Source organism: Tetrao urogallus, assembly GCF_951394365.1.
Source record: "Tetrao urogallus genome assembly, chromosome: 3".
NCBI classification, from domain to species: Eukaryota; Metazoa; Chordata; class Aves; order Galliformes; family Phasianidae; genus Tetrao; species Tetrao urogallus.
Window position 1 is genome coordinate 32,526,508 of NC_136815.1, and position 26,009 is coordinate 32,552,516.

Here is a 26,009-nt window from a genome sequence, read left to right on the forward strand (position 1 = left end):
ACAAAAAACATGTAAGAAATTAAAAGCAGCAACACATTATGCATGTTCTGATTGAAATTTTGTAATTCTTATAAATGCAGTTTAAACCAGTGGTGCAAAGCTCAGAGACTGCTGTTACTAACGCTGTCTTTACTTACGAGAGATATACAGCATTCAGATTCTTTGAGTTACACCCCGATCTAAGGTACAGTCCAGCATAAATTATTCCATTTTCGTTGATAGTAGTAGCATCACTGTCTTAATTTTGCACATAAGGACATTATTTCTTAGTATTTGCAGACTGAAACAGCAAATGATTTGCAAATTCATAGGAGCCACAGTTTAAAAAAAAACAACAAATAGACTCCATTCCCTTTGTGCAAATTTTTCCAGCTACTTTTCAAAGATTTTTGTGGAAAGTTGCCATATCACCAATACATAATTCACAGCCATAATACTTTCAGCTGGTAAAACTAGAATATTCACTTGCTGAGCAAATTTACACATTGACAGAGCCTGCAAAATAATCTTTTCTGTGTGCCATTTGCCTTTTCACGATTCCTGAATGCAGGTCTTTGTGCATTTAAATAAGTACACTCCGCAGATATTTCTGAGGAGAATCGAAAGTGGAAATATATTTCCCAGAGTAAGGAATCCATAAAGAGACTGAATTATCTAATCCTTTTACAAGATGGGGAATTAAACCATTCTTACGGCAATCTTTTATCTGCTGCTGGCTTCAAACCATTATCTCACAGGAGAAAAATTACAGTCTTTGTCAGTCTTTTCAGACTTAACACTCTTTCTTCCCCTGTGAAACTTTTTTTTTTCCAGGACTTGTGAAAGAGTTGTGTGTGTGTGTGTGTGTGTGTGTGTGTGTGTGTCTTCAAGAGCCACATTAAAATGTTATCCAGAGACTCAAATTATGACTAAGAGGCTTCCTTAGGCTCATGAGCTGCTGGTTTTCTCCCTGTATTATTCACATCCAGAAGCAACTGCTACTGCTGATATACATCACAGTGTAGCACCAAACATGAAGGATCTATAAACATCACAGTAAAGAATTAGCTTGCAAGGCACACACCCGAGAAGGCAAATAGTGGGGAACGGCTTGGGCTTTTTAAGTTATTGGAAGGGGTTGAATGTGTTTTGTCAGTGAAGTTCTACAAATGAAGGACAGGATGAAACAGATGTCATGCTCCATTAAGACAGTATAATAATAATCTCTGGGGCTAGGCAAACATTAATTTCATTTTCAAATATGCTCCTATTGCTTATACTACCGCAAATCAAGATTACGACATTCAAAAGAACTAAAATGTCTTTTAAGTCTTCTCTCCTTACAATTTCTTAACAGTATATATTTTTTTATGTTTTTCAGGATTATCACCCCTGTCATTCCAGTTCTTTCTTTTACAAGCAGCCTGAGATGTAGAAAAAAAGGTCAAAATAGCATCAGCTGAACAACAGTTCTTAGAAAAGATGCTTTAGTGACACATCATTCATTCATATCAGAATCTCATACAGTATTTTTCTTTCAGAACTAAAATCAGACACCAATTCCTTGTTGTTAGTTGCAGTAGGGCTGTCTCTATCTGGACTCAGTGCACCACATGCCACATTTGCAAAAGCAGTTCTATCAATGCACCAGGTATGTATTATAAGATGCAGTTCACCTCTAAATTTTATGTACCTGCTATACAAATTTCGAACATGCAAACAGAAAAAGTCTTTCACCGGAGTTCTTCCCTTTCCCTACAGGTAGTTTTTTTAATATCAAAAACAATCCCACCCTTCACTTCCAACCTTTAAGGAAGCAAAATAACTGTTAAATCAAAAGCAGCTGATGAAGTCATCTCTGAGAATACTATGTAGTGCAAACACACTGATATCCACTGTTTCTTTTAAAGTGATATATCTTTCATCTGTAAACAATGGTTTCTTCATAGCTCACATAATTTTCAGTAACAGACAATACTGTAATTATCATAATATTTCGGAACATCAGATATGTCTGATACTATTGCTTGGTGGATTTACCCAGTGAGAAAAAAAAGGAAGAAAAAGAAGTCTGCTTCTATGGTACCAGTGCCTCAAACAGAAATCAATCTCCTCTCTTATATCATTCCTTTCTTATGCCACAGTTAAGATTTCAAAATAAACACACCTTGTCAGTCTTTTAAAACACATATTCGCTGGGTGTTTTCCATAAAACTAAAATTCAGGATTAAAAGTCGTAATAGCTTGTGTACTGTAGAAGTCAATCATAAATCCAAGAACTCAAAATCAATCATTTGAAATGACACTGGTGCTCTCTGTTTTGCATACAGTCAGATGCTCAAGTGGAGCAGTAGGCAGTGAAAGAGCAGGCAATGCTTGCACAAGACGCAAGTGTGTTTCTCTGATAATCTAGCAAAAGACTAACTCCTAAAATTTCATTTGTGGTTTTTGTCCCTAAAAACCATTAGAACTAGTAAAAACTTTTTCCTAGGAGTTTTCTTTTTTTTTTTAAACTTTTTTTCTATTTCAGAGAAAGAACAAATAAGACACCAAAGTGGTTTGCCACTCCAAGAAAAAGAAAAATGAAATCATTTATTTTAAACATATTTAACACTTACAAATCAACAAAAGATAAAGAGAAGACTTTTGTAGGGCTTTTTGCATCAAGCCTGGGCAAATGGATCACTCAGCCAAAAACACCCCAACACCTTTTGGCTAATTGTTTTGACTATTTTTTTCAATGTAAGTTTTTCCATTTTTTCACAGTTCTATCAGTTGTTCTATCTTAAAAGAAGTTATAGCAAAAGGAAAAATATCTTCTTTCTTTGTAATTCTCCAAAGAATTTCTTCAGGAAATTTTATAAATGTATTTATTAAAATTTATAAAGCGCTATTATTTGCCACTTTTAAAGTGAAGAAGATGCAAATAAAACACTAAGACTGCCTAGAAGACCTAGGACAAGGTCTTTGAAGCTAGCACAAACATGTGGAAAATTCAACTCTTTCAAATGGGAGGCCAATAAATTACATTTACAAAATAGAAAACAAAAGAAAACTAAGAACAAAAAATAGTAACGCAATGCATCTGCAATGTTCCACACTTCTTCCTCCATAGAATAGCCACTCAGAAATAGCACACAGACAGAAAGCTAACATAAAATAGGAATCAGAAAATAAATATGTATACATAATCAAATGTTTTGGTAATGTTTGAAAAGAAACTTCTTCACGCTTGATATATGAAGAATCTTCCCCACAAAATGACATCTGAACCAATCACGTTAATTTGGAAACACTTTTTTTCCTTTGCAACTTTGAAGTCATTTGTTCTCAGATTTTAGGAATATTATCCCAGTAGAAAGTTTCTACCAGGAAGACTGAGTGACTAACCTGGCCTTACAACCTAAGCAGACATACAAAGCCTATTCCTTATGTATATACATGTATAAAACCACACATATACCTGCATCCATTCCCCAATGTTATGTCACAGTATACAGAGCCAAACTAGGTTATAGGGAGATCTTAAGAGATTATTATTTCTGCCACATTTGTACATTATTGACTAATTTTAAATATAAATTCTATGACAGGATATCTTACATTTCCTACTTTTTTGCTTTATGACTAGACAGAAATTAGCTTTTACCTTTAAAAGTTTACAAACCAGTAAAACGCAAATCCAAGTGGGTTCCTCATAACATTTCTATGTAAAAGGCTGCACTCTAGACAATTCAAAGCATGTTGAAATGTACAACAGGACAAGTTAACCCCTTATAATTTATCATTGAGTATACAGCTAGCAAGGAATAAAGGGTTTTAAAAATTTAAAAATCAAGCCAGCAAAAAGGAAAAACAGATTACAGAATGGAAACTAGTGGGAAACACAATAAAATATTCAAATGCAAGTTATTTGGATGCACCTTCTGCTCTGAAAGAATACTCTCAATGCATCTATACAGACCTCTGGGGAACTGCAAAGAAAGCTATAAAGAAAAGAAGGAAATAAAATTGTAGGCCGAGTCTAAGGAGAAGATAAAAGGTTTGGATTTCCAAATAGATAGTATAATATATCATGACATTAGAAATTAGAATTCATTCCTCTCAAATCTCAGCGTTTAGTCACAGGATCCACTATTATTAGATTACTCTCCACAAAACATTACACTAGGACATTAAGGTCTAAGGAACAAAAGGGGATTTTTAGTCATATACACAGTGCTTCACTACCAATTCTGTAAGGAAGAAATTATTTCCAGTGATAAGCCCTATCTAATTCCATCACATCTTGGTTTTTGATAATACTGCAGTTGCAAGAATGACACTAGATTACTTCAACGTAACTGTACTCAGGAAAAGTCTACCACCAAATTTTCCACCACATATTTCTTAGTTACCTCACATCTCATTAGTATTGTTATAGCTCTGTAATACACAGAGAAAGTAGCTCCACACAAACTCTTACTTTTCTAGGAATCTAAAACATCTACGATAGATGAACACCAGAGAATTTACTGACTAAAAAATTTATTTCAGTTATTTGCTAGAGAGATGTATAAAGGTTAACTCAGACAAGAGTTCTATTCATCATCATTATTCTGCAACTTCTGTCAAATTTATAGAAATTAATGTCTACAGCAATTTGTTTTTCTCTGTCTGGTTCCTTCACTTCTTCCCTCCACACTGTCATGATTCTCATGAAAGTATGTCATGAAGCTATGCTCTACATTTCAGAGCACCCATGTGTGGTTCTTAAATTTCACGCAGTACCATGCCATTTATCTCAGTATACACCAAGTACACATGGAAGTTGTGGAGACCAATCTGCAGAAAACCAAGTTTACGAAAATATAAAAATGCAGCTGGTTAAAGAAAAGTTGATTGGTTTTGGTATATAAAGTAGCTAATTTGAAGATTAATGGGAGAAGAAACCATGTAAAGGAGTTAAGAGATACACATGGTAAGCAGGGCAATACTAAATCAGGCAAGGTAAACTAATGTGTGAGTTTTTGAATAATTTTTCCAAACTGATATTTCAGAGAGTATTCATAAATGGTAGCATGCACAAAGCATCTCATGTATTCTACATTATCAATGCAAGCTACCGAAGTTGACCTTTAATACATATCCCAATGGCAATGGTTAGAAAAGCTGTGATTACTTTTTTAATTTACAGATTCACTTTCCATATATTTGATTTCTCAAATATGTTAAAAGGCCTGAGGACACTGTGCTTGTACTCCAATTAATCTTAAAACAAATTATTAACTAAATATATTGCATCTCAAACCTAAATTTGTATGCAACGAGTGCTCCTTCCCAACATTCTTGTTCAGAAGCCTTCAAGCTTGTGGCACAGTATGTTTTCTATAATCCCATTTCTTTTTTAATCACATGCAACCCCTTTTTTGTATTCTATTGATGTTAAGAAGAATGAATGCAGCCCTTGCGCTATTAAAAACAAAAAGCTTCTTACTTCCAGGAATGCACTGGCAAGACTCCACAAGAACAAGATTTAACTTTTGAGCATGGCAGTGGGCATACAAGGCTAATGGGTGGTCCTCCAAAAAAAAAACACCACAAAAAAACCGTTAAACTTCATTCAAATGGCCTTAGTACATCAATATTATCTTATTATCTTGCAAAACTCTCAGTGCACACGTAACAAGATGTGAGAAAATGTGGAAGCACTGTTCAGTTTTACAATTTGTCACTTACACCTTTATTTAACACATATGAGTTTAGTTTATGTATGAAGGTGCCTTATGACTCATCAGCTGAAAATGAAGCTCAATTTGTTTTGCTTGTATGTGAGAAAGAAATCACAAAATTGTTTTACAGAATAGGTCAGTCCACTCAGTCCAACTAGTTGCACCCCTAGACAAAATGGAATTTTTATTGTAAACACTTTGCTCAAGAGATCTAAATCCAGGTTGGCTGCACTAAAATTGCCTTTGCTAATTTTCCTGCCAAAACTTCAAAAAGCAATTATTCTAAATACAGTTATTTTTGTAGCCCCTTTTTTGTGTGTCTACAAATCTTGCTTTGTTCTACCTTGTGAATGATGTCACCCTTTTATTTAGATGACTCAATATGCTGCTTAACGTGTGATGTAGTTCAAGAGCAACTATGGGAATAACATTGTCCTGTGGCTATTTTCTCCATTTGAAAACCCTCTTAAAGCTGTTATCCATCTGCATTTTACTCACCGTTTGTGAAACATCTATACAGAAAACAGTAAGCTCTCTGTTTCTTACAGCTATATTCCAGCCTACAAACCTATTTATACTCCAGGAGAATTAATGCCTACTTTTATTATTCCTTTTGTCAGACGTTTCGTGGGGTTTTTTTGTTTTTGTTTTTCACTTTTTTAATCATAAGCACTAAAAAATAACATGGTGTGATAGCTTGAAAGGATTCCCCTCATCTCCTAGACGGGTGAAAAGCACGTTTTATTAAAATTGCTGACCTGGGCTGTGACAACTCCATCTGTTTTTCTTGAAGCTGGTTGGTGAAATTATTAGCATTCATGATTAGATGTCAGTTTCTAAAAAACTTGTTTAAAAAATAAAAAATATGAATTTCTACCATTGTCCATTCTCAGACTCATGTCTTACAATTCTTGAAAAAGCTTCTACATTTTTTTGTAGGAGACTTAAAGTGATGGAGGAGGTTTTACCAAATGCAGTCTCAGCAGCATTCCAAGTGGTTCCCAAAATGTAAAATGTGTTTAATTTGCTTTGCAACAAATCAGATTTATAACTCTTTCTATAGGCACTCCCATTTGGCCTGCTTTCTGAAGACCTTTTTGTAACACTGTGTCAAACATTGCATCAGAAATCCCTCTCAGAAGAGCCACAAAATGTTCAAGTGAAGCTTGTGTAGGATGTATCATAGGAGGTAACATGACTTTACAATGAAATAATGGTGGAGCATTAAAAAAAAATACAGTAATTTGACAGAGCTAGGATTACGTATACGTAAGAGTAAAATTAAACTTCTGTCTGAAAAAAGGGTTTTTTTTTTTTGTCTAAAAAAGTCATATTCCTCCTACTGACAGCCAAAATACTTGCCGTAAACATGATTTGGTAATTTGTTCTGACAGGTCTCATTAACTACAGAATACCCACGGCCAACTAATAGGCCACTCATTTCAAATCACTTTCTTAGATGAAAAAATGGATAAAATTAAGAAGACAGATGTGCTTAATTGTGGCTAAAAGTATGTATAACAACAACTTACACTGACTACTTTTTCAATTTTATTCAAATGTGCTTACAATGAAGGCCCAAAGTATGTATAGCACATGAGACTACTTAGAGAATATGAAAGAATGAAACTAAAATTTCTAGAACAAATAAATGCATTACAATACTGTATAATGACCTTAAAATAAATACTCGGTTTTCACATAACAATGAAGATAAATACCAACACTGTGAAACCTTCATAGAAATGATCCAAATGCTCAGACGTTGATTTTCTGATGTTATTTTCAATGACTGTATCACTCAGTAACAGCAAAAATTATTGCTCATGGAAAGAAAACAGGAAAAAAACATATAGCTTCTGCCAGAAGTCATTTGACAAATTTATTACGAAGAAATTGAAAAAACAGAGATACTGCAATGAGAACTCTGTCTTGAAGAAGAATGGACAGGTGTCCTCGAACTCGGTAAGAAAGAAATGCTCCAAAAGAATCAATAGATTTCTTGATCACAACAGAACACATAGAGTTCTTCCCCACAACAGAATGCAAAAGCAATACACAGCTCTATTTTAAGCCTCGTGCCACTGATAAGATGGTCTATTTTTTGGTCTATCAGCAGTTTAAAGAAATTGTTGAACTGCAACCAGAAGAACAAAAAGAACCAGTCAAGTAGGTATCATCCAGTTCCTCCCTGACATTCTTAAACAGGGTAGAGAGTGTCATAAAGTTCTACAGGTGACAAAGTATTGCTTTGCATTCTCTGATCATGAGAGTGAAGTGAGAAAAGGGTAATTCATATTTCAAGACTGCAGCATCATGTAATACAGTCAAAGGACAATATAACAATAGCCAAGGCTGCTAAGACTGACCCAAGATTTGAGTGGTATGCTCCCTGATGTGAGAACTGAGAGGATATATTGCATCTTGGCACCTGCTGCTTGTAGCTATTTCAGGGAATTTAAAATTTAATTAAGCTTCATATTAATCCATACAAGACTTATATAGTTCTTATAAATTACAGACTTGTAAGTTCTAAGAGATCATGTAGAAAAATTAACATTTCCATTTCCTTGCCTTTCTACATGACAGTTCATGGACAACCAATGCAAGTAGAAAAAAAGGTGTCATTCTTTCACGTAGCTAGTTGTTAGGAAATATTTTGTAACACATACAATTTTTTTCCAGTGAATTGGGAAGAATCCCATGCCTGGTATATGTTTACTTTTTTCTTAAAGCACATAGCTGCGCTGTTAACAGTAAAACTGCCTGGACTCACAAAGCCCTTAGCCACTACTGCTCTGGCAGTACTGGAACTGAAGTTTGAGGTCCCACGACTCTGCTGAGGAGATGCTACTGCGCAGATACTCAGTATGCCTATAGCTATAGCCTCCAGAGAAAAACGCTCAGAAAGCATTTCGGAGCCCCTCTTCCTACACAAGTGCCTTTAAAAAAGTAGTAACTTACAAGCAAAATGGGAAAAAAAAGTAGAAACGTAAGGTGGCATATGGCCAAACTTTTGACTTAATTTCACCACAGGTTGCTTTTTATTTACAAGCGGCTAATCCCCTCTCAAACTATACAATGGAGCAGCCATTGGCAAAGCAGGCAGATAAAATTGGCATGCCTCTGTATTGTTCTTGTTAATCTGAACCATTAACAGAAGGGTGAGAAGGCTAGTTTTGTCATTTAAACAGGCTTAAATCCTTTCTCCAAATGAGCTTTTGTCTACACAGAAGAATGCATCTAGGAAATTTAAGGGGTTTCTGTTAGTGTTGCATTCCCAAGCTGACTTGGCTACAGGATCACCAAACTGTTTATTTGGCCCCCATACTGTAAATGCAAGAATTATTTCCAGCTGTCAAAATCAAAAGGGGCTCAACCCGATTAAATTATTTCTCAGAGGTGAAACAGGATGAGATTATAAAGTGCTAAGAAGTAGTTATTTGAAGTCCTGGACTGCACCTGTGCAACTAAATCTCCATTTATACAGGTGCTTTTCAAATTGGATTTGAACCTTTAAATTCCCTGATTCATCTCCTGAAAAACCACAGAAGCTCAAATAACTAATGAAATTCAGAGACAGAAAGGCTTAAAATAGTTTCAAGCTGTGAAGTAAGGCCTAAGACTAACTACACTCTTTGATTCATTGTTGACGCGACATATCAAGCATAAACGTTAAGTTGCACAACCCAGATGCCTGAGGTCATAGGGTAGTTAGTAGCTTTTTTTTTAAAAAAAAAAAAAAAAAACAACAAAAAACAAAAACGTGGCACAGGAGAGGTCATCACCTAACCCAAAACAAAGTGCAATACACATCCGAAAAACTTGGGGAAAAGAATGTATTTGGTGGCATGGCATCGTTTTGATTTTTACCTGGCACATCTTGCACAGATATTCAATGTGACCTTTGCTTGCGGTTCAGCAGGATGAGCACTTCTACTTTGATTGAATTTGCTCCCAGAAGACATCAGACTTGTTACTCCTTCCATTCTTAGGTCATCGAGATCCTCTGCAACAAAACAGAATGACTAGGTGAATACAGTATTTATTTTTGTAACAATACTTCATAATTCTGCTCCTGCAAAATTTATTCAGTGCCTACAAGATCACTAAAAATTAGGAAAAAATCACACAGTTACTTGAATAATATTAAGGAAAAAACCACACTTGAACTGGTTTCTATTTTTATGTATCAGCATCTTGTTACAAAGGGTATCTTCAAAAATACTCAGTAGCATTTCTACTTCAGATAGTGCTATTCTTTCATATTTATTTCTCCAGCTTGTCTATAAAAACTAGCAAGCAAACATACTTGCCAGTTGCCAGATGATGACCAGTATCTCAATTTCATGTAGGGCTCCATACCAAAGAGAAAATTCACTTTTTTGAGTATATTGTCCTTTTTTGAGTATTGGTATAGGCTGGTATATAGTCCTCCTCCGAGATTTTGTTGTTGTTTTATTATTCAATACTTAGCAAAGAAACAGCGTTGCTAAAACAAAAACGTTCCACTGAGCCCCAAATATTTGAAATAGATATGTATATCACACCAAAGGGACCGTTATAAGCACACTTATACTCACCACATCACTATAATACATGAGCAACTACTAATCATAACTGGATTTTATACTGCTGCAGAAGCACCCCCACTTTGCAGGAAGAGAGCTGAGGCTCTTGGAAAACCATATTTACCAGATTACACTGGAGCACTGTGGCTGAGTTAGAATGTAAACAAAGTCTCCTGCTTTAAAGTTGGGACATCCTTAACATGACTTGTTTATTTTTTATAACATATAGAATAGGCACATTATGTATACCTAGCGTACAAGGCAAAACTTCAAGTTGTTTATAATTCCATTTGGTTCTAGCTGAAAAGTACACAAATGAAGCACTAACTAGCTGCTACTGAATGGGCACCAACCATTCCATGTTCTGACTGAGGCTTGTGGTTTGTGATACATAGAGCATGTTATCATCTAATTAAAATGTCTTTCAGATAATGTATGTACATACATTTTCATATACTTATGTCTACAAAAGAAGCCAGATGTTAAAGGATCCAAGTGAAGCAGTAAGCACATAAAGGCAGACTGTCGATTGTGGAATCAGACAGTAAAAGGTCACAGAGAATTCTAAAATCAGAAACTACATAGGTTCAACTGAAATTTAAATTACACAAGTAGCCATTACACAGTGGACTACCAGTCAGATTGGCAAGATAATGCCATGTTAATCATACTCTTTTTGGGAGTCATCCATTTCAATAAACAAAATCCACCAATTGTGGTGAGAATAAAAGCACATCAGGACTAAAAGTAAATGAATTTCTTGCCATCAAAGTCCTGGAACTAGGTCTTCTTACCTGCAAAATTTTATTTCAGCACTTAAGAACAACCTCCCTTCACCTTGTCTTAGTGGTATAAATAGACAGTTTCAGGAATTGCGTCTTCAGTTTACACCATTTCCACAACTCTTCCTTTAAATGCTATTTGTAGTTAATATACAAACTAATTCAAAGGACTTGGAAGGATATATGATGAAGAGTTATAAAATCAATCACGAGACATTTCAGAGAAGGCATTACGTATTTGGAACATACTATGTATTAAAATAAATGATATTAAGTTGTGTTTTAAAGAGGTGTGAAAAGTTCTATATTTTTTAATAGATGTAAATGACTGGCTGGATTACAGTTTAAATGAAACTGAAGTACATGCTTTATTTTTTCCCCCACCTTGAACAGATGTGATTTCTTAAAACGGGCTTTTCAGCTGTTCCCTGCTTGATTAATAAGTAAGAGTGTTTCAGTAGAGTAGTGACGTAAGCTGACCTCTATTATACCTTTTTACATTTGACTCTGTATGTCAAAAACATGCATGTTCCCCGTTTTTGGTCAACTCCTCTCAAGAGAAAAGCAAGTGAATTTTTGAATGTGCAAGAAACTTGGATTTCAGATGTACCTATATCTGTAATTAACAGACAAGTTGGCAGAACATTACTACGTGCTGGTAATAAATCAATCTTAGCAAAAAAATATTTCACTTGAGAAGTCAATTCAGTTACAGAGCTTGAAACACTGAATCTTTTCCATTGTATTCTTTGCTAGACCAACTAGTGATGATAGAGCTGACCAGTTCAGTGATTTTATTGAGGAGCAATGAGATAATTCACTAAGAAAAAGAGAAAAAAAGCTAAGTTGATGACTGCTTCTGTGACAGAGGACAGGAATATGTTAAACCTCTCAAATCTTTAGAAAATTGGTACGTATATTTTTACAGTGATAGGCCAGAAGATCAAGTAAATGAAAGGCAGAATAAGATAGAATCGTGCTTGTGCTAATAAAAATATGTTGTTTTAACGCATGACAGCGCACTCTATCTCTTCCATTTAATGTTATTCCTACGTATACTCATCTTATAAAAATTTTCATTAAGAATGTCCTGTGTGGTTAAAAAAAAAAAAAAGCAAACCAACAACCAAAAAAAGCATCTATACAGCTTCATGTATTGCCACAACAATACCAAAAAATACTTGAAAGTGAGGTAAGAATCACAAGTGTAATGAAGCACATGAACATTTGTTTTCTATATTATTAATAATGCTGCACGGAGCTAAATCCTTTGTGAGTTTTTATAGACAAGTTTCATAACTAAGAAGGGAAAAAAGATATCTATTTCAGCTAAACAAAAACATATCCCAGTAATCAGTTGACTGTTTCTGAAGAGGATGTTGCTTATAATTATTTATGTCCTGTTATGAGGAGGAAGGGGAACTGGGGACAGAGAAAGGGGCACTGACATTCTAGACTATCAAATATTCTAGAATAATATTCTTGAATGTGTGCAAGATTGTTTAATGTCTCGGGATGAGGAGGTGTGAAAATGTTTCTCAGGATTCTGAAAGGCTCTCACACCATTCACAGTTAGGCCAGAGCTGCTCTTATGAAAAACTTCTCCTAAATACGGTGAAAGTTCACTTCCAAAGGAGGTTTACATAGTCAGGATCTGTTCTACATTTTCTGATATGATATTATCATTTTTTGCCTCTTCTCTCCATTGCAAAGTGTAATGTCCCACCTTCCTGAATTAATATTCAAGAAGGTGCAAAGCTGGAAAAAGTCTTGATTCATCTTTACAGAGATTATGACTGCTCAGTTTTTCTGTTCATTCTAATGCTAAGAAAACCAATAAATATTTTCATGTGGGAGTGAACTTGATTATGAATCTTAATTTATGTTTTTGCAGGCCCCCAGTCAATTCTGATGCACCATTAAAATAACAGCTCTTTCTCTGAAGCAGTGAGTTTCTAAGGCAGTGTTATTTCATCAGGACAGATATTGATGTATTGCCTGTAGATAGCATTGATTTGTCATGGACCATTGACTAAAGCACAGACCCAATACATTCCGGAACTCCCATAAAACAATTAAGTAAAATAAAAAGCCTACTACTTACAGAAGTTCTGCTTATGTTCCAGGCATTTCTGCTGCTCTGTATGTCATACTTGTATGTTTCTTGTTACGCTAACCACTCATCCCTGCTTTAGATGACTTTTCTTACCAACATCAACAGAGCCCCCCAAATCCTACCTGAATTCCAAACGAATTATTGGAATATTCAGCATTTAAGTTTTCAAGATAGAAAGGAACCATTAATCTGTAAGGCCTTATACTCCACTTCTGAAACTTAATCATTTACTTCAACCAAATTAAAACTGGAGTTATCTTTCACAATACACTAGATACAGGACATTTCACTTCTTTTTCTCTTATTTTTCTATGTTATGAAGTTGACAACGCAGTTTATTCTAATATGTTTTTTCCATTAACACCTTCAAAATATCAAAATTTCGCCCAATCCAGACCTCTGGCATTGACTGTTGATGCAAAGATTGTTTTAAGTAGATTCATCAAGAATCCTAAAAGCCATTTTAGATTCCTGAGACCAACGTTCTGAAGACAACGTACTTTGTAAGCATCTAAAGATGACAATAAATTTTCCTGGTGTTTGTGCTTCCACTGTTAGATGCATATTAAAAAAAATTTGAAACCTGATTTTGCACATCCCTGAACTTGCATCTCCACCTCTACCATTTCCAATTTAGTAGAATTCTACCCCACAATCAAAAAAACAATCAAAATCAACCTGGGACTGTAGTATCAAGAAGCACTCTTTGCATACACTTAGAAAATGGATTTGCAATTAAAGCTCTCTGTTCAATCAACAAAAAATCTTTCTTCAATTTTTCCGTATTTCTATTTTAACCTGGGATTAGAATTAATGAAGAAGGTAGCCTTTTCTGATTAAGTACTTCTATTTTCAGAGCACACTTCACTATGTTAGACAACTGCACAAAGAACTGGCCCACTGACTCCATCTCCTGCTTATTCTCCCTTTATCCACAGGGAAGAGTATTTGTTTACTGCAGAAAACTGCTAGCAGGCCAGATTGAAGCAATACTGCCTGAGGGGATGAGAAGATCTTTAGAATCAGGAGTCCAGGCTTCAGCCCCTCACGCAATATCAGGTAAATGAACTTCAGAGAACAAATCTGGTGTCTCCCAATGGCCCGAACCACCGGTTGGTTGCAACATTATAGTCTCACTTAATTTAAATGACAAAGTCCTCAATTGAAAAGAACTGGCATCGTGCTCACTTACACCCTACTGAGCATCCAAGGCAAAACAATCTAGGAGCACAAATAACAGCTGCAAATAGCCAAGCCCTACATAAGTAACACTGACTATATAGACATCGTTGCCCCGCACCAACAGCGATCTGCAATGTGCTGGCACAAACTGTCATCTAGGTAGTTTCATTCACTACTTTGTTTTTACAATAAAGGGAATCTGGTATTAATTAGAATATCTTCATTATTTTGATGTTTTCAATAAAAGTAAAAAATTAGAATATTTCACTTATGCATTATTCACATATTTCACATGATGCATTACTGCAACTGTAATACCTATTGTACAATAGTACTTTTGCTATAATAACAATGTACAAAGCAATAACCAGAAATTCTGAAAGACAGAAGGCAAAAAGAAAGTTTTTCAGCATTAGTTCTCAGCAAACTTTCCTTTTTTTCACTTCAGCTTAAAGTAAAACAACTTTCTATTTGAAAGGAAATTTTGATCAATATTTGTAATCAGTTCCATTTCTGACGTAATTTATGTAACCACTATACTTACTTGAATACGCAATTTAGACCTCATTCTGCATTCTTAAAGAAACCCAACAAAGTTTTGCCACAGGAACAGAACAAGACACATTTAAATTAAAGTAAGTATTTTTAAAATCTACTTAAAATATCAGGAATTAAGAAAGAAGTGCTTATTTAAAAGGTCCCATTTTGTTTTTGTTTGTTTTTTATTTTCTAGCGAAGAGTAGCCAGATGTAATATTTTTCTAGCATGTTTGGTTAATGTACTACAGATATTCCTTAAAATATTGCCAAAATATTGAATTTCACATGACATTGTTGTTTACATGTTCCTTCATTAAATCGATTTTGAATGAAATTGATAATTTGGATGTCTGTATGAATTTTTACAAAAACGATTTAAGATAAATAAAAATTAATTCAGCGGTACAGCTCACTAAAGCTGAAGTATCTACAGTGATTTTCCAACTAGAGAAGATGTTGAAGAACTACTTAATTTTGTACGAATCAATTTTCAAAGCAAGGGCTACATTCACATCTATTTGCATCCATTTAGTTTATTCTACCAGCTCCTTGGCAGCATTAATCTTAGCTGGCTTGTCAAGAGGCCAGCTGAAATTCACCTTTTATTGAAATGAAAGTTGTGGCAAAGAATAAAAATTACAAATAATCTTATGCCAAACATTTCCAGTAATACTTGACCTTCCACAGCTTTCTTTTAAAAGAAATACTAGCACAGGCATTTCTCAAATGTCAGTCTTGCATCATTTGTATGCTTTCTTTCATAAGCCCATCTAGCACAAGGATTACTGCAATGGAAATATTTCTATTTCTGTGACTTTACTTTTCTCTCTTTTTTTTTTTTTTTAATTAAGATGATAGCATTGTAAACTCAGTCTAACACCATACTTGTCTTCCAGAGCATGGTCACGAAAACAGAAACCCACTGAGAAAGACATTATAGTTCTTGCTGAGGCAGATGTGTCAATAATTCTACGATAACGACCAAGTAGTCAGATAACAAGCCAGAAGAAATAAACTGTGGACCTCTGATATTGGTCTTCAAACTTTTCCTGATCGGCAAAGGGACAAATGCCATCCTTGTTACCTCTGCTACCTAGGAATTAAAGATAAGAATGACTACAAGACAAGAGCCAATAACTGAAGCTTCACTTCTAGCTTCATCCCTCTGTCAGCTTGCATCAACTCTGCTTTGTCCTGAGACATGACTGTCTGTTTTCCATTACAATCTGTATTCTGGCCAGACATTGGGACATCTGGAAGAACACACTGTATATACTCAAGAAAGCAGACACTGAGCTGGATACCATCAACACACTAGTGGCATCACAGCTGACAGTGCATGCTCTTCCTCACTGGCTGATTAAAGTCATACCACTGATGTCTTTTGTGAGAAAGTAGAGTAAAATTTTTAAATATAATTTTATCTTCCCAGCTGGGTCAGGCAAACGAAAAAGGAACGTCAAAACTATCCCACACGGCCTATAGATTAGCCAGGTAATACAGTTTCAAGTAAACCATACTCTTTTCTATTCTTTTTATTTATTTTTTATTGAAGAGGAATGTAAGCTTTTTTTTAAAAAACAAAACAAAACAAAACAAAAAAAAACTTAGTTACTAAAAACCTGTGTAGCTTGGAGTGTTGTGTAAGCACTGCTAGTCCATTAGAAATCTGTTTTCTATAACCGTCCAGTTCAGCAAACTGTTGGGTTATGTTTGCTCTTGTGTTTGGTTTGGATAAAGGAAAATCAATTGGCTTTTGGATTTCCTACAATGCTTGCACAATTACACAGGAAAGAAAGCTGTCTCAAGTGGAAAACAACTATAAATGTGGTACATATAATACACGTGGCCGCTTTACTTTCACTAAGTACTGCAGTACAAGATTATTGCAAAAATAATAGATCAGTTACTGCAACATGCTAATTCATGTAATTAGCTTATACTCACTATCACACAGATCATAAGATTTGAATTTACTTTTGCTCAGTGTTATGTTCTCTTCTGGATTTGTATTAGAACCACACATTCGTCCAGACAATCTCATCTCAAAACTATAAAGTCATCTTGTGAATGGACCAGAGTCTCATCTGACAACTCTGCTTCTCAAGACATGCTAAGTTAAATTATTACACTAATGAATTCAAGCGAAATTTGCTAACAACTCCAAAAACTCTGAAACTCTGAAGACTTATCTAAATTATTGCAAAATGCAGTCCTTTGGGTTATCACTGCTTAATAGAAAAGCTGTGAAACTCCGATAGATCTAACGCATAACTACTTTGGAGCAGCCAGCAGTGGAAAAGAACATGAGCCACATCACCTGGTGGCCACAGTGTGACATCCCTGCAGAGTATAAAAACTGCAGGTTATCCATTCAAAGAGACTTTTTAAATTGAGAGTAAGGCAGAGATTCCACAATGAAATGCCAGTTCAACATCACATAGCAAATGTTTCTCAAAGAATTGTAAAAAAATAATTAAAATAAAACAAACAAATAAACAAAAACAACCAAGGATAAAGGAAATAAAATCCCAAGAAGTACTGGAAGAGGACAGCAGAAAAGGGTATATTGAACCACAGAAGACAAATGGCTAATTCAACACTTTTTCATTCTCAGAAAGAAACACTGCACTAAATTCTTAAGAGTGCCATCAGTTTGACTGATAGATAACCTAAAAATGAAATGAGATCAACTTTCAGTGAGAACAGAACCAGAAATAAGAGGGAAATAATAATTAAAAAAATCCTGAAAATATCTTCAACAATGTACAGCAGAAGAGATCTATTTCAAACAAAAGGAAAACATGTAGGATTGCATCAGAAAAAAAGTCAGGACAGCATAAAAGAGCTGCAGTTTTCAAGCATACAAATGCAGTTCCCTGACCCTGAAATAGTATTAGCTCAAGTGGTGGATGAATTAGATTAATCTCCAAGGTGCTCCAACCAGCAGTTACTGAGGACAGTTTTGTAATCCAGTAGCTTACTCACAATGACAGAGAAAGTCCCATTTCCACCCTTCTCTCCTTTTTCTATCATTCCCACTAATATGATTGTTCCTCCTTGGTTCTTGTTTGTCTACATTCAGTTAAGTTCAGCTTATTTCTTAGAGCTGCAGCATATGGTGCAAAAGTATTTTGCACTATGTACACTCAGAATTCAACTTTGAAAGTTACCAGAAATGATGGAAGTCTTCTATGTATCAAATTATCAAAAACTTGTTATTTATTTGTTTCATTACCACAAATACCATCCTTAAAATAACGTACAGATATATGTGCTCATCCACAAAATGATGTCATATCAATTCAACTGTGTTCCTTCAAAGGCAACATTTCTTCAGTTCCCCTAAATATAAAAAGCACTTTTAAACACCTGATAACATTTCAGCAGGTCCACAGAAATTTTTTTTTCAGCCTGTGAATGACATTCTTCATTAACTACGTTTGCTTTCAGATGAGTAAGTCTTGTATAACATTATCGCAAAACGGCCCTGAGCCAGAAGCTTTCTGTTATCATAACCTTCCGATATTCCCTATCACCTGGGCAGTGGCTCTTCTTAGTTTGCAAACTTTCTCATAATGCTTTCAGCAAGTATCATGAGAAAATACCCACAGCAGTTACCATAATTTCTCATCACACCAATGAAAGGCTCCCCTCTAATGATTAATGTCATTTCTGGTATCATCTAGCTGTGAATCATACATCTACGTGGTGATTCAATATAATTAAAAATATTGCTAAATTATTCTGTGATTCAGTATTGCTCGTTTACAAGTTAGAAGTCATGTCCATTAGGAACAAACCAAAGTTATATAACAAATCCTAAATAACAAGTTATTAAAAAATACTAATGCAAGGGCAGTATGACTTCTCTGTTTATGGAATTCAGTAGTTCTCACAGAAGAGCTTTGCCTGCAATGTGCAAGCATGTTATCCAGTATTCCTCGTCAACACTTCTGAACAGATCAATAGACAATTCGTATTTAAAGAAGAAAAAACAACTAGCAGTCAGTCGCTACACCTTAACAGTATTCTGCCTCTCATAAGTACAAAGCCATCTAAGCAAAGTTCACAGAGCAAACAGTACTTTCTTTTGAACACAAGTGTTCATAAAAATACCACTATGTTAATATTCTTTATAAATGATACATTAGCCCTTTTACTTGTGACTGATATAATCCAGTTGCTATTCATATACAGAAAAGCAGCAGACAAATAAACTTCTCTCGGAAATACTCAGAAACACCAAAAGACTTTTTTCTCCCTCTAAGGGCATGAATCACATTTGACAACATCCTCTGAAAAGATATATCTCCCTTTATAGACAAATGGGAAAAAGAGTCTGCAAAGGATTGTCAGCCACGTTGCCAAGTCTTTTTGTCTCAGACATTACTTACAGTATTTCTGCATTTAGGTGATAGTGACTTGATAATTAAATTTCAACATTCTAAGGAATTCTTTCTCGAGTCATTAATTATCATTTGCCTGTGGTCATATATACACTGGTTGAGAGTCAGAAATACAAACAAAACGATGCATAAAGTTCTTTTGTGTACATGAAAGGGGAACCATTCAGTCAGCTTCTCAATATCCGAAATAAAACACACAGTAACCCATACTTCAAGAAAAAAACATTGGCTGCGATGTGCTGGCGTAAACTTTTAGAGAGATAACAGGTGAACAAGAGGAAACAATTCCATAAGTAAATTAGGTATGAATATATTCATTACATGTAGGAGAGATATGAGGGCTCTTGCAGAAGGGGCTGCACATTCAGTTACAGCTGCTTTTCTGCGCCACGCAGGGGGACTACTTTTGTGCACTCAACGTGGTAGCTTCTCTGTAAGCCACACGCAGGACATATACCACCCATCTGGGTAACTTTTTGCAGAAGAAACTAGCTGTTTTGCCCTCAAGTGCTCAGAAATCTACTAGTAATGAGAGGAATATAAAAACTGTAAAGCTGTCACATGGCTACTACGGTTCATTTTCTCCATCTCAGTTTCATGTTTTCAGTTCAGTTAGGCAAAAGATTATGTACAAGAACAAAAATAGTAATCATAAAATTTCATTTAATTTCATAATAAATCATGATTTCTAATAATGATTTACAAACAGTAGCAATAAATATAAAATGGATACAATACGAAAGTTACTTTTTACAGTGCACTGAAGAGTACATTACTTCTCTGAACAGCCTTGAAGATGAAATTATACATCAGAAGAGACACGACAAGAACTGCAACATTAGTTTGGTGTATCAGTGTCACTAATTATAGCTTCAAAAATAGGAATATTCAAAGGTCAACAACACTTAAACATTCTGCGTTAAGGCAGGAACGTTTCAGACAAAAAAAAAGTATGTTACCTTTCTTGGACAGAATAAGTATGTGGCTATCATGCTTTTATTGTGAACTATGCATTTAAGACCAATTTTAAATTCTTACTGTTCCACTTGCAACCTCTTTTCAAGTTTTATTTCTCACTGAACTGAAAAGAAAAAATCTTTTTATAACTTCTGTTTTTAATAATATACAGGGACAGACCTTTTTGAAGCCACAATTGGATTTGTCTTTCTTTGCAAATGATTAAAAATCAAAACAAAAAAAATCCTATTATTTGCATATTTATTTATATTTAATTATTTCCAGGTCTGTAAACTTTCTCTGAAGAGAATTAAAAGCAAAGGAATGAGTATAATTGTCTCCATTGCTATTTTATTCCTTATCCATTATTGGATACTTCAAAGACAGAGTACTTCTTTAAGAAACTTGGGCTACATCAATGGTACCCAGAAAGCAGTAAATTAATAAATGTAATCTTCTGTTCCTGTTCAGTACTCCTCTTTCTGTCAGAAACGCACACTGTAACCTCCACTGTTAGGGCCAAGAATGTATAAATTTCATGCATTTACCCTCACGTATACACATACATATCCTATTAAATTTTCATTTTGATTTCAGCTGCTCAATCTCTCAATATTTTGCTAATCGTTTCCATCCTTATTTTTACACATTCTTCCAAAGGTGACTCATCATCCCTCTTCATGTTCCCTCCCAGAGAAATCTTTGCTTTATACACATCAGTGTCCAAACTCGTATTTCACTGCAGTGAAAACAGGATTTAACTCTTTTAAGTGTGCTTTCTGTTCAGCTTATTGTTCCAAGATCCTCGCTGTAGTTCTTGAGGTTGGTGAGAGAGCTCAACTGTTTCCATCTTCTCTCTGTTCTATTGCACTGGTAATTAGACCAGCTTAGACTTACATTCTCCAACATTTTTTTTAATATATATTTTTTGCTCAAATATGGATTGGTTTAAATAAGCAATCAGAATATCTGATTTGAAAATATAGCTTAGCATGTTTTCAATTCAGTGCCCAGTGAAATAAAACCAGTTAATCATCCATAACTTCTTGTTTAATTTATTGAAGTCACAGGACTTCATAAAGAAACTTCAATGAAAATAACTGTGTAGCTCTGTCAGCATGAAATATCAGTTTTAGTTTCCTTGGAAAGTGCGGCTGAAATCCTATAAGCTACTATTTGAGGATGCATTAGGTAGATATTAGAAATGAGTTTTAGCAGTCATTTTTATACCTTTTGCTTTGGAAAAGGTCGTTTATGCAAAAGGATGCTGTTTCTATTATTATCAGACTGAAAGATAAAAATTGACAAAACTTTCATAGCTCCAAGGCAAACGTGTATAAGATTAAGATGTTCCATGGAGATATAAAGCTTAAACCAACAGTACCGCATGCAGAAGAAAAACAAAACAAAATGAAACCCAACAACAACAACAGCACCAGTTTCCAATATCAATTCATACTTAGTAGAGTCCTACAGGCTTCAAAGTGCTCTTAACGTAGTTGTTTCTCCCTCACCATCCCAGGTCCTCACCAATTACATGAAGCATCTTTTAACTGCTTATAGCAATAGAAATACTCCCTTCAGCTGAAATGCCCCTTTCAGCTCTTTTTAATTTATTTTCAGCATGCTTATAGAATGATGCTATAAACAGATTTTTCCTTTGATTAATCTTATGAATTCTCACTTTTGGTTTTAGATTTCTCATATCCCAAATTCTGTTATTTCTGTTTCTCTTATCCTCAGAGTCTCTCTACCACCATCTCCTCTGCAGTCAAAATATCTTACAGATAATAGAAGTTACAGCCAGTACATTCATATACAAAGAAATACTTCTACATGAATGTCGGGTCATTAAAAGAAAACCCAAGAAGAGAAACTGGCAGTCCTTCTGAAGTCAGCAGGTGCACTGCAGTTACTACAGAGATAAGTTTAAGCTAACATTGAACTTGCAAACTCCAGGTAGTTTGAGCCATAATAACTCCGTGAATCTCTGCCATGACTAATGACCTTCCTGATCTGCTCAAAATTGCTACATATATGCCGTAAAATAACAAAAGAAAAAGAAACAAAGAAATCCTCTGTCTGCAGAGCAGTCATAGCAGTTACTGCTGTATGTGTAAGTCCATATGGTTAAAGTTTTGTCATGTAATTTGTTGAAACAGGAAACAGAGTAGACAGATACAATACTTAAAATTGTAGATGTGCTGAATAGTTGTTTCAAAATGCTTTTATTACTTTTTTGTTTTCAATCTCTCTCTGTTACTGCATCAAGGCTTACAAAATCTTATTTTGAGTTACCTTTCTGAAGAAGCGTTTTTCTACTTTACTATGAATGATCTTTTATTTCCATCTATCATTTCTTCTCCATGTTTATTCTTCTTCCATCATTTTGGCATTGCAGCAATTACAATCATTTAAAAAAATATATATATATTCCACCTAGTTTTTTTTCTATAACTCAGTATGCTTTCAAGTGCAAACCACTATTAATCAACAGTTTTGCAAGTATAAGGCTTTTAATATATGTTGAATCAACTGTCTTCAAGAATAGTTCACATTTTGTCATGCTATTCATTATTTGTCATATTATTTGCTGTCTGAAGAATTTAAAATTGTATTCATCTTGTAACTATTAAATCTAAAGTTGCACTTTGTATCATGTTAAGGTATAGAAACATACTTTGCAACAAAAAACTAAAATTAAAATTCTTTCTAGTCAGTGAAGCAAACACAAACAAAAATAGTTCGGGTTGTTATTCTGTAAGCACCAAACGTAATGAATGACTTCCTACAGCATTGTGTTACATCCCAATAATCCTTTTTCACACTGATTTCAAATGTTTCCCTCTGTATTTCCTATACTACCCTTCCCTTAGCAATACCCTTGCTTTTTGACCATGTTCCTTCTCTTCCTCTTAAACACAGCCTGTCCCAAATTGCTTGAGACAGCAGGTGCTTTCATTGACTCAAAGCCACAATACTGATCAATCTGCAATACTCATGAGATTCTCCTATATCGAGATACAAATTTTCATAAATTTGGAGAAATTTCAGACATAAGACCTATCAAATCCTGTCGAAATTGTTCAGAGGGTTTAAATGAATGAGATATTATATAAAAAAAAAAAATCAAAGATGAACACCATAGAAAACCACATGTACACAAGGAAAACCAGAAAACCAGAGGCTGAAAACTTAGGAGGTGGGAAAACAGTATGCAGGGGATAACTATGCAGAAGAAAACTACTGGTTTACATCATACTGAACTCACAGCTTTGCAACTGACTGTGAACAGTTCCAGCAGATAAAATACAATCTGGATAAAACAAGCATTTCCATCTTTATCAGATTTCAGCAGTGCCAGTACAGTTTTATTAGCTTTTGCTCTTAAAATATTAAGTTTGCAAAGTCTCAGGCAGACTGCTTCGCTGACTTGCTACCAGCCCAAACCATCTTCCCCTCCTCTGGCAAACACTGCTGCCTTCCTAGGCAGAAATAGACCTCCTTAATGCACTGGACTGAAAACGATAGCGATTCACAAGCAGATTTATAAGCAGATCAAATGTCTCTGCCCTGAGGGCTTCCATGTCTATTAAAGGTGCAGGGCAGATGGCTGAGGGTGGTAACAGCTTCGGCCAATGATCTCCTGCTGCAAGCCTGTCAGAACCAAAACAGGAACCAATTTATTTCCACTAATTATTTTGCATGCCTTTCTTCATTCCTTCACCAAACTGATGCATATGAAACTCCTCCATTTCTTACTGTCTCAATTTCCCTCTCATGTTTTGAAAACTCCTTCCCTTCTGTTGGACCCTCTCTGAGACTAGGGTGACTAGAATGGAAACCCTCTATACCAAAATGAGGTATCTCACCAGATACATGTATGGACAACTGAAGGAGACACGCAAGAAGTTGAACAGTATGTGCAGTATAATCATCCCTTTTGAACTAATAGCATGCTCAAAGGTAGCTGGCTCCTTTTACATTCACAGCTGTTATGGGTCTGCAAGCATCACAACTGTTCATGCAAGTAGTCTGAAAACTGCAGCAGTAGTTCAAATCATTATTTTTCAGATGTTCACAGACATTTCAGCAACAACATTCATCCACTATCATGCTGTTGAACTTTAGACAATTCTTTGCTAGATTTTGGTCTTGACCAGCTTGAATAGTTGTGTAATGTATGTGTGTATAACCCCTCAGTGGAGAATATTAATACACTGAAAAATATATTCTGATAGAGGTACTCTACGGTATTTAGGCTGCTTAAAAATAAGTTTTACACACAACATTTATCTATTATTATTACTTCGTCATCTGAGCAGTTTCTATTCCACGACAGTGTCTTTTTAAGTCACCATGTGACTATCTGATTCTTCAGTATTCTCTTACAAGAGGTTTTCACAAAGGTTATTTAAGGGATTACAAAAATGCCATTACCTGCTGACACTTTGTCATCAATACTTTTAATGCTTTCATAGCACCATAACTACACAGACAAAAATGGAAGAGATGGCTGAGCTTAAGTCTAGTGATTCGAACTTCTAAAAGGTTTTATACAGAAAAAACTTGACATCACTATGCATGTTCACCTTTTAGAAGGTAATGTTGCTGATGCTAAAATGGTTGGTTTACTAAATATTGAGAGAAAATAATGAGGAAGTATTTAGTATTTGAGCCAGTACTAACTTCAGAAGCAATGGTACAGATCACAGCTATTTCAACTCGGAAGCTATGAAATATTTATACAGAAATTTATATAGGAAGTCCCTTGATGTCCTCTTTCTCAAAAATGGATAGCTAGGTCACTAAAATTTAATCAAAGAGCAGAAGTAAAGTCATTAGAAAATTTAAATACTGAATTTCAAGTGAGTCATACCAGTGGAAGCAATTTTTTTTTTCTCAGTTCAACTGTTGTTAGTTTTTATTTAAAATAAGCTTTTACTTTAAAGAAGAGTAGATCCTATTTTTACTATACAAGATGTTGAATATACACAAATGTTCTAATACTTCAATTAAACTTATATGTGGGAAGATAATCATTGGAAGTTAACACCACTGTAACTTTACATACTGGTTGAGAAACAAACCTCTCGTCTTTCACATCCCAAAAATAATGTTGGTAACACCACAACACAAATATTTTTAAATAAATAATCCCTGACAGTACTTGCAATTGCTGGTGCAATATAAGCATTCTGATGCACACTGACAAAATGTGTGGCTCTGAAGACCAAACAGGAAACAAAACAGAACTTGACTGACTACCCATTTGACCCAATGAGATTCTGAACACACAAACTCTCGAATACTGCTACACCACAGTCATAATTAATCTTCATACGAAGGTGATTTGAAATACAGCTTAGATGTTACACCACTAAGAGTGAATGTGTAACCTGAAAACTTTCTAACATTGCATTCTGTAGCACAGATACAAGTTAAAAAGTGTTTTTCCCTCATTTTCACAGTTTTGCCAGCAGAACCCTTCCCTTTACATCATTTGGCAAATCCCAGCAGCTTCCCCTTTTATACAGTCTGATTCCACCAAGTAAGCATCAGTTTCATAGCCAAGATCCATTTATTTTGCATCGAGCAGTCTGTCTTTAAGGAACGATCAAGTGCCTTAGGGGTACATGCACTCTTTCTCCATCTAAATTTCAGCTCATTTTGTTAACTGAACTTACAAAGGGACTAAGAGCCCATCTTGTTAAAATATGCAAAAGTATAGAGGTATTTGCTACACTGTTAGTTAAGGAATGC

General features: G+C 35.0%; 1 protein-coding gene across 1 annotated transcript in view; it reads right to left on the minus strand.

Annotated features, from left to right (window-relative positions):
- Positions 1–26,009, minus strand: part of LOC306945154 (uncharacterized protein C8orf34 homolog) — a gene marked incomplete at both ends in the record, with an annotated part of 151,548 nt that overhangs the window by 32,625 nt on the left and 92,914 nt on the right. Inside the window, one exon of the mRNA XM_079533859.1 lies at positions 9,564–9,699. Coding sequence (XP_079389985.1) covers positions 9,564–9,699 — 136 coding nt within the window. The remainder of the gene's footprint in view (positions 1–9,563; positions 9,700–26,009) is intronic.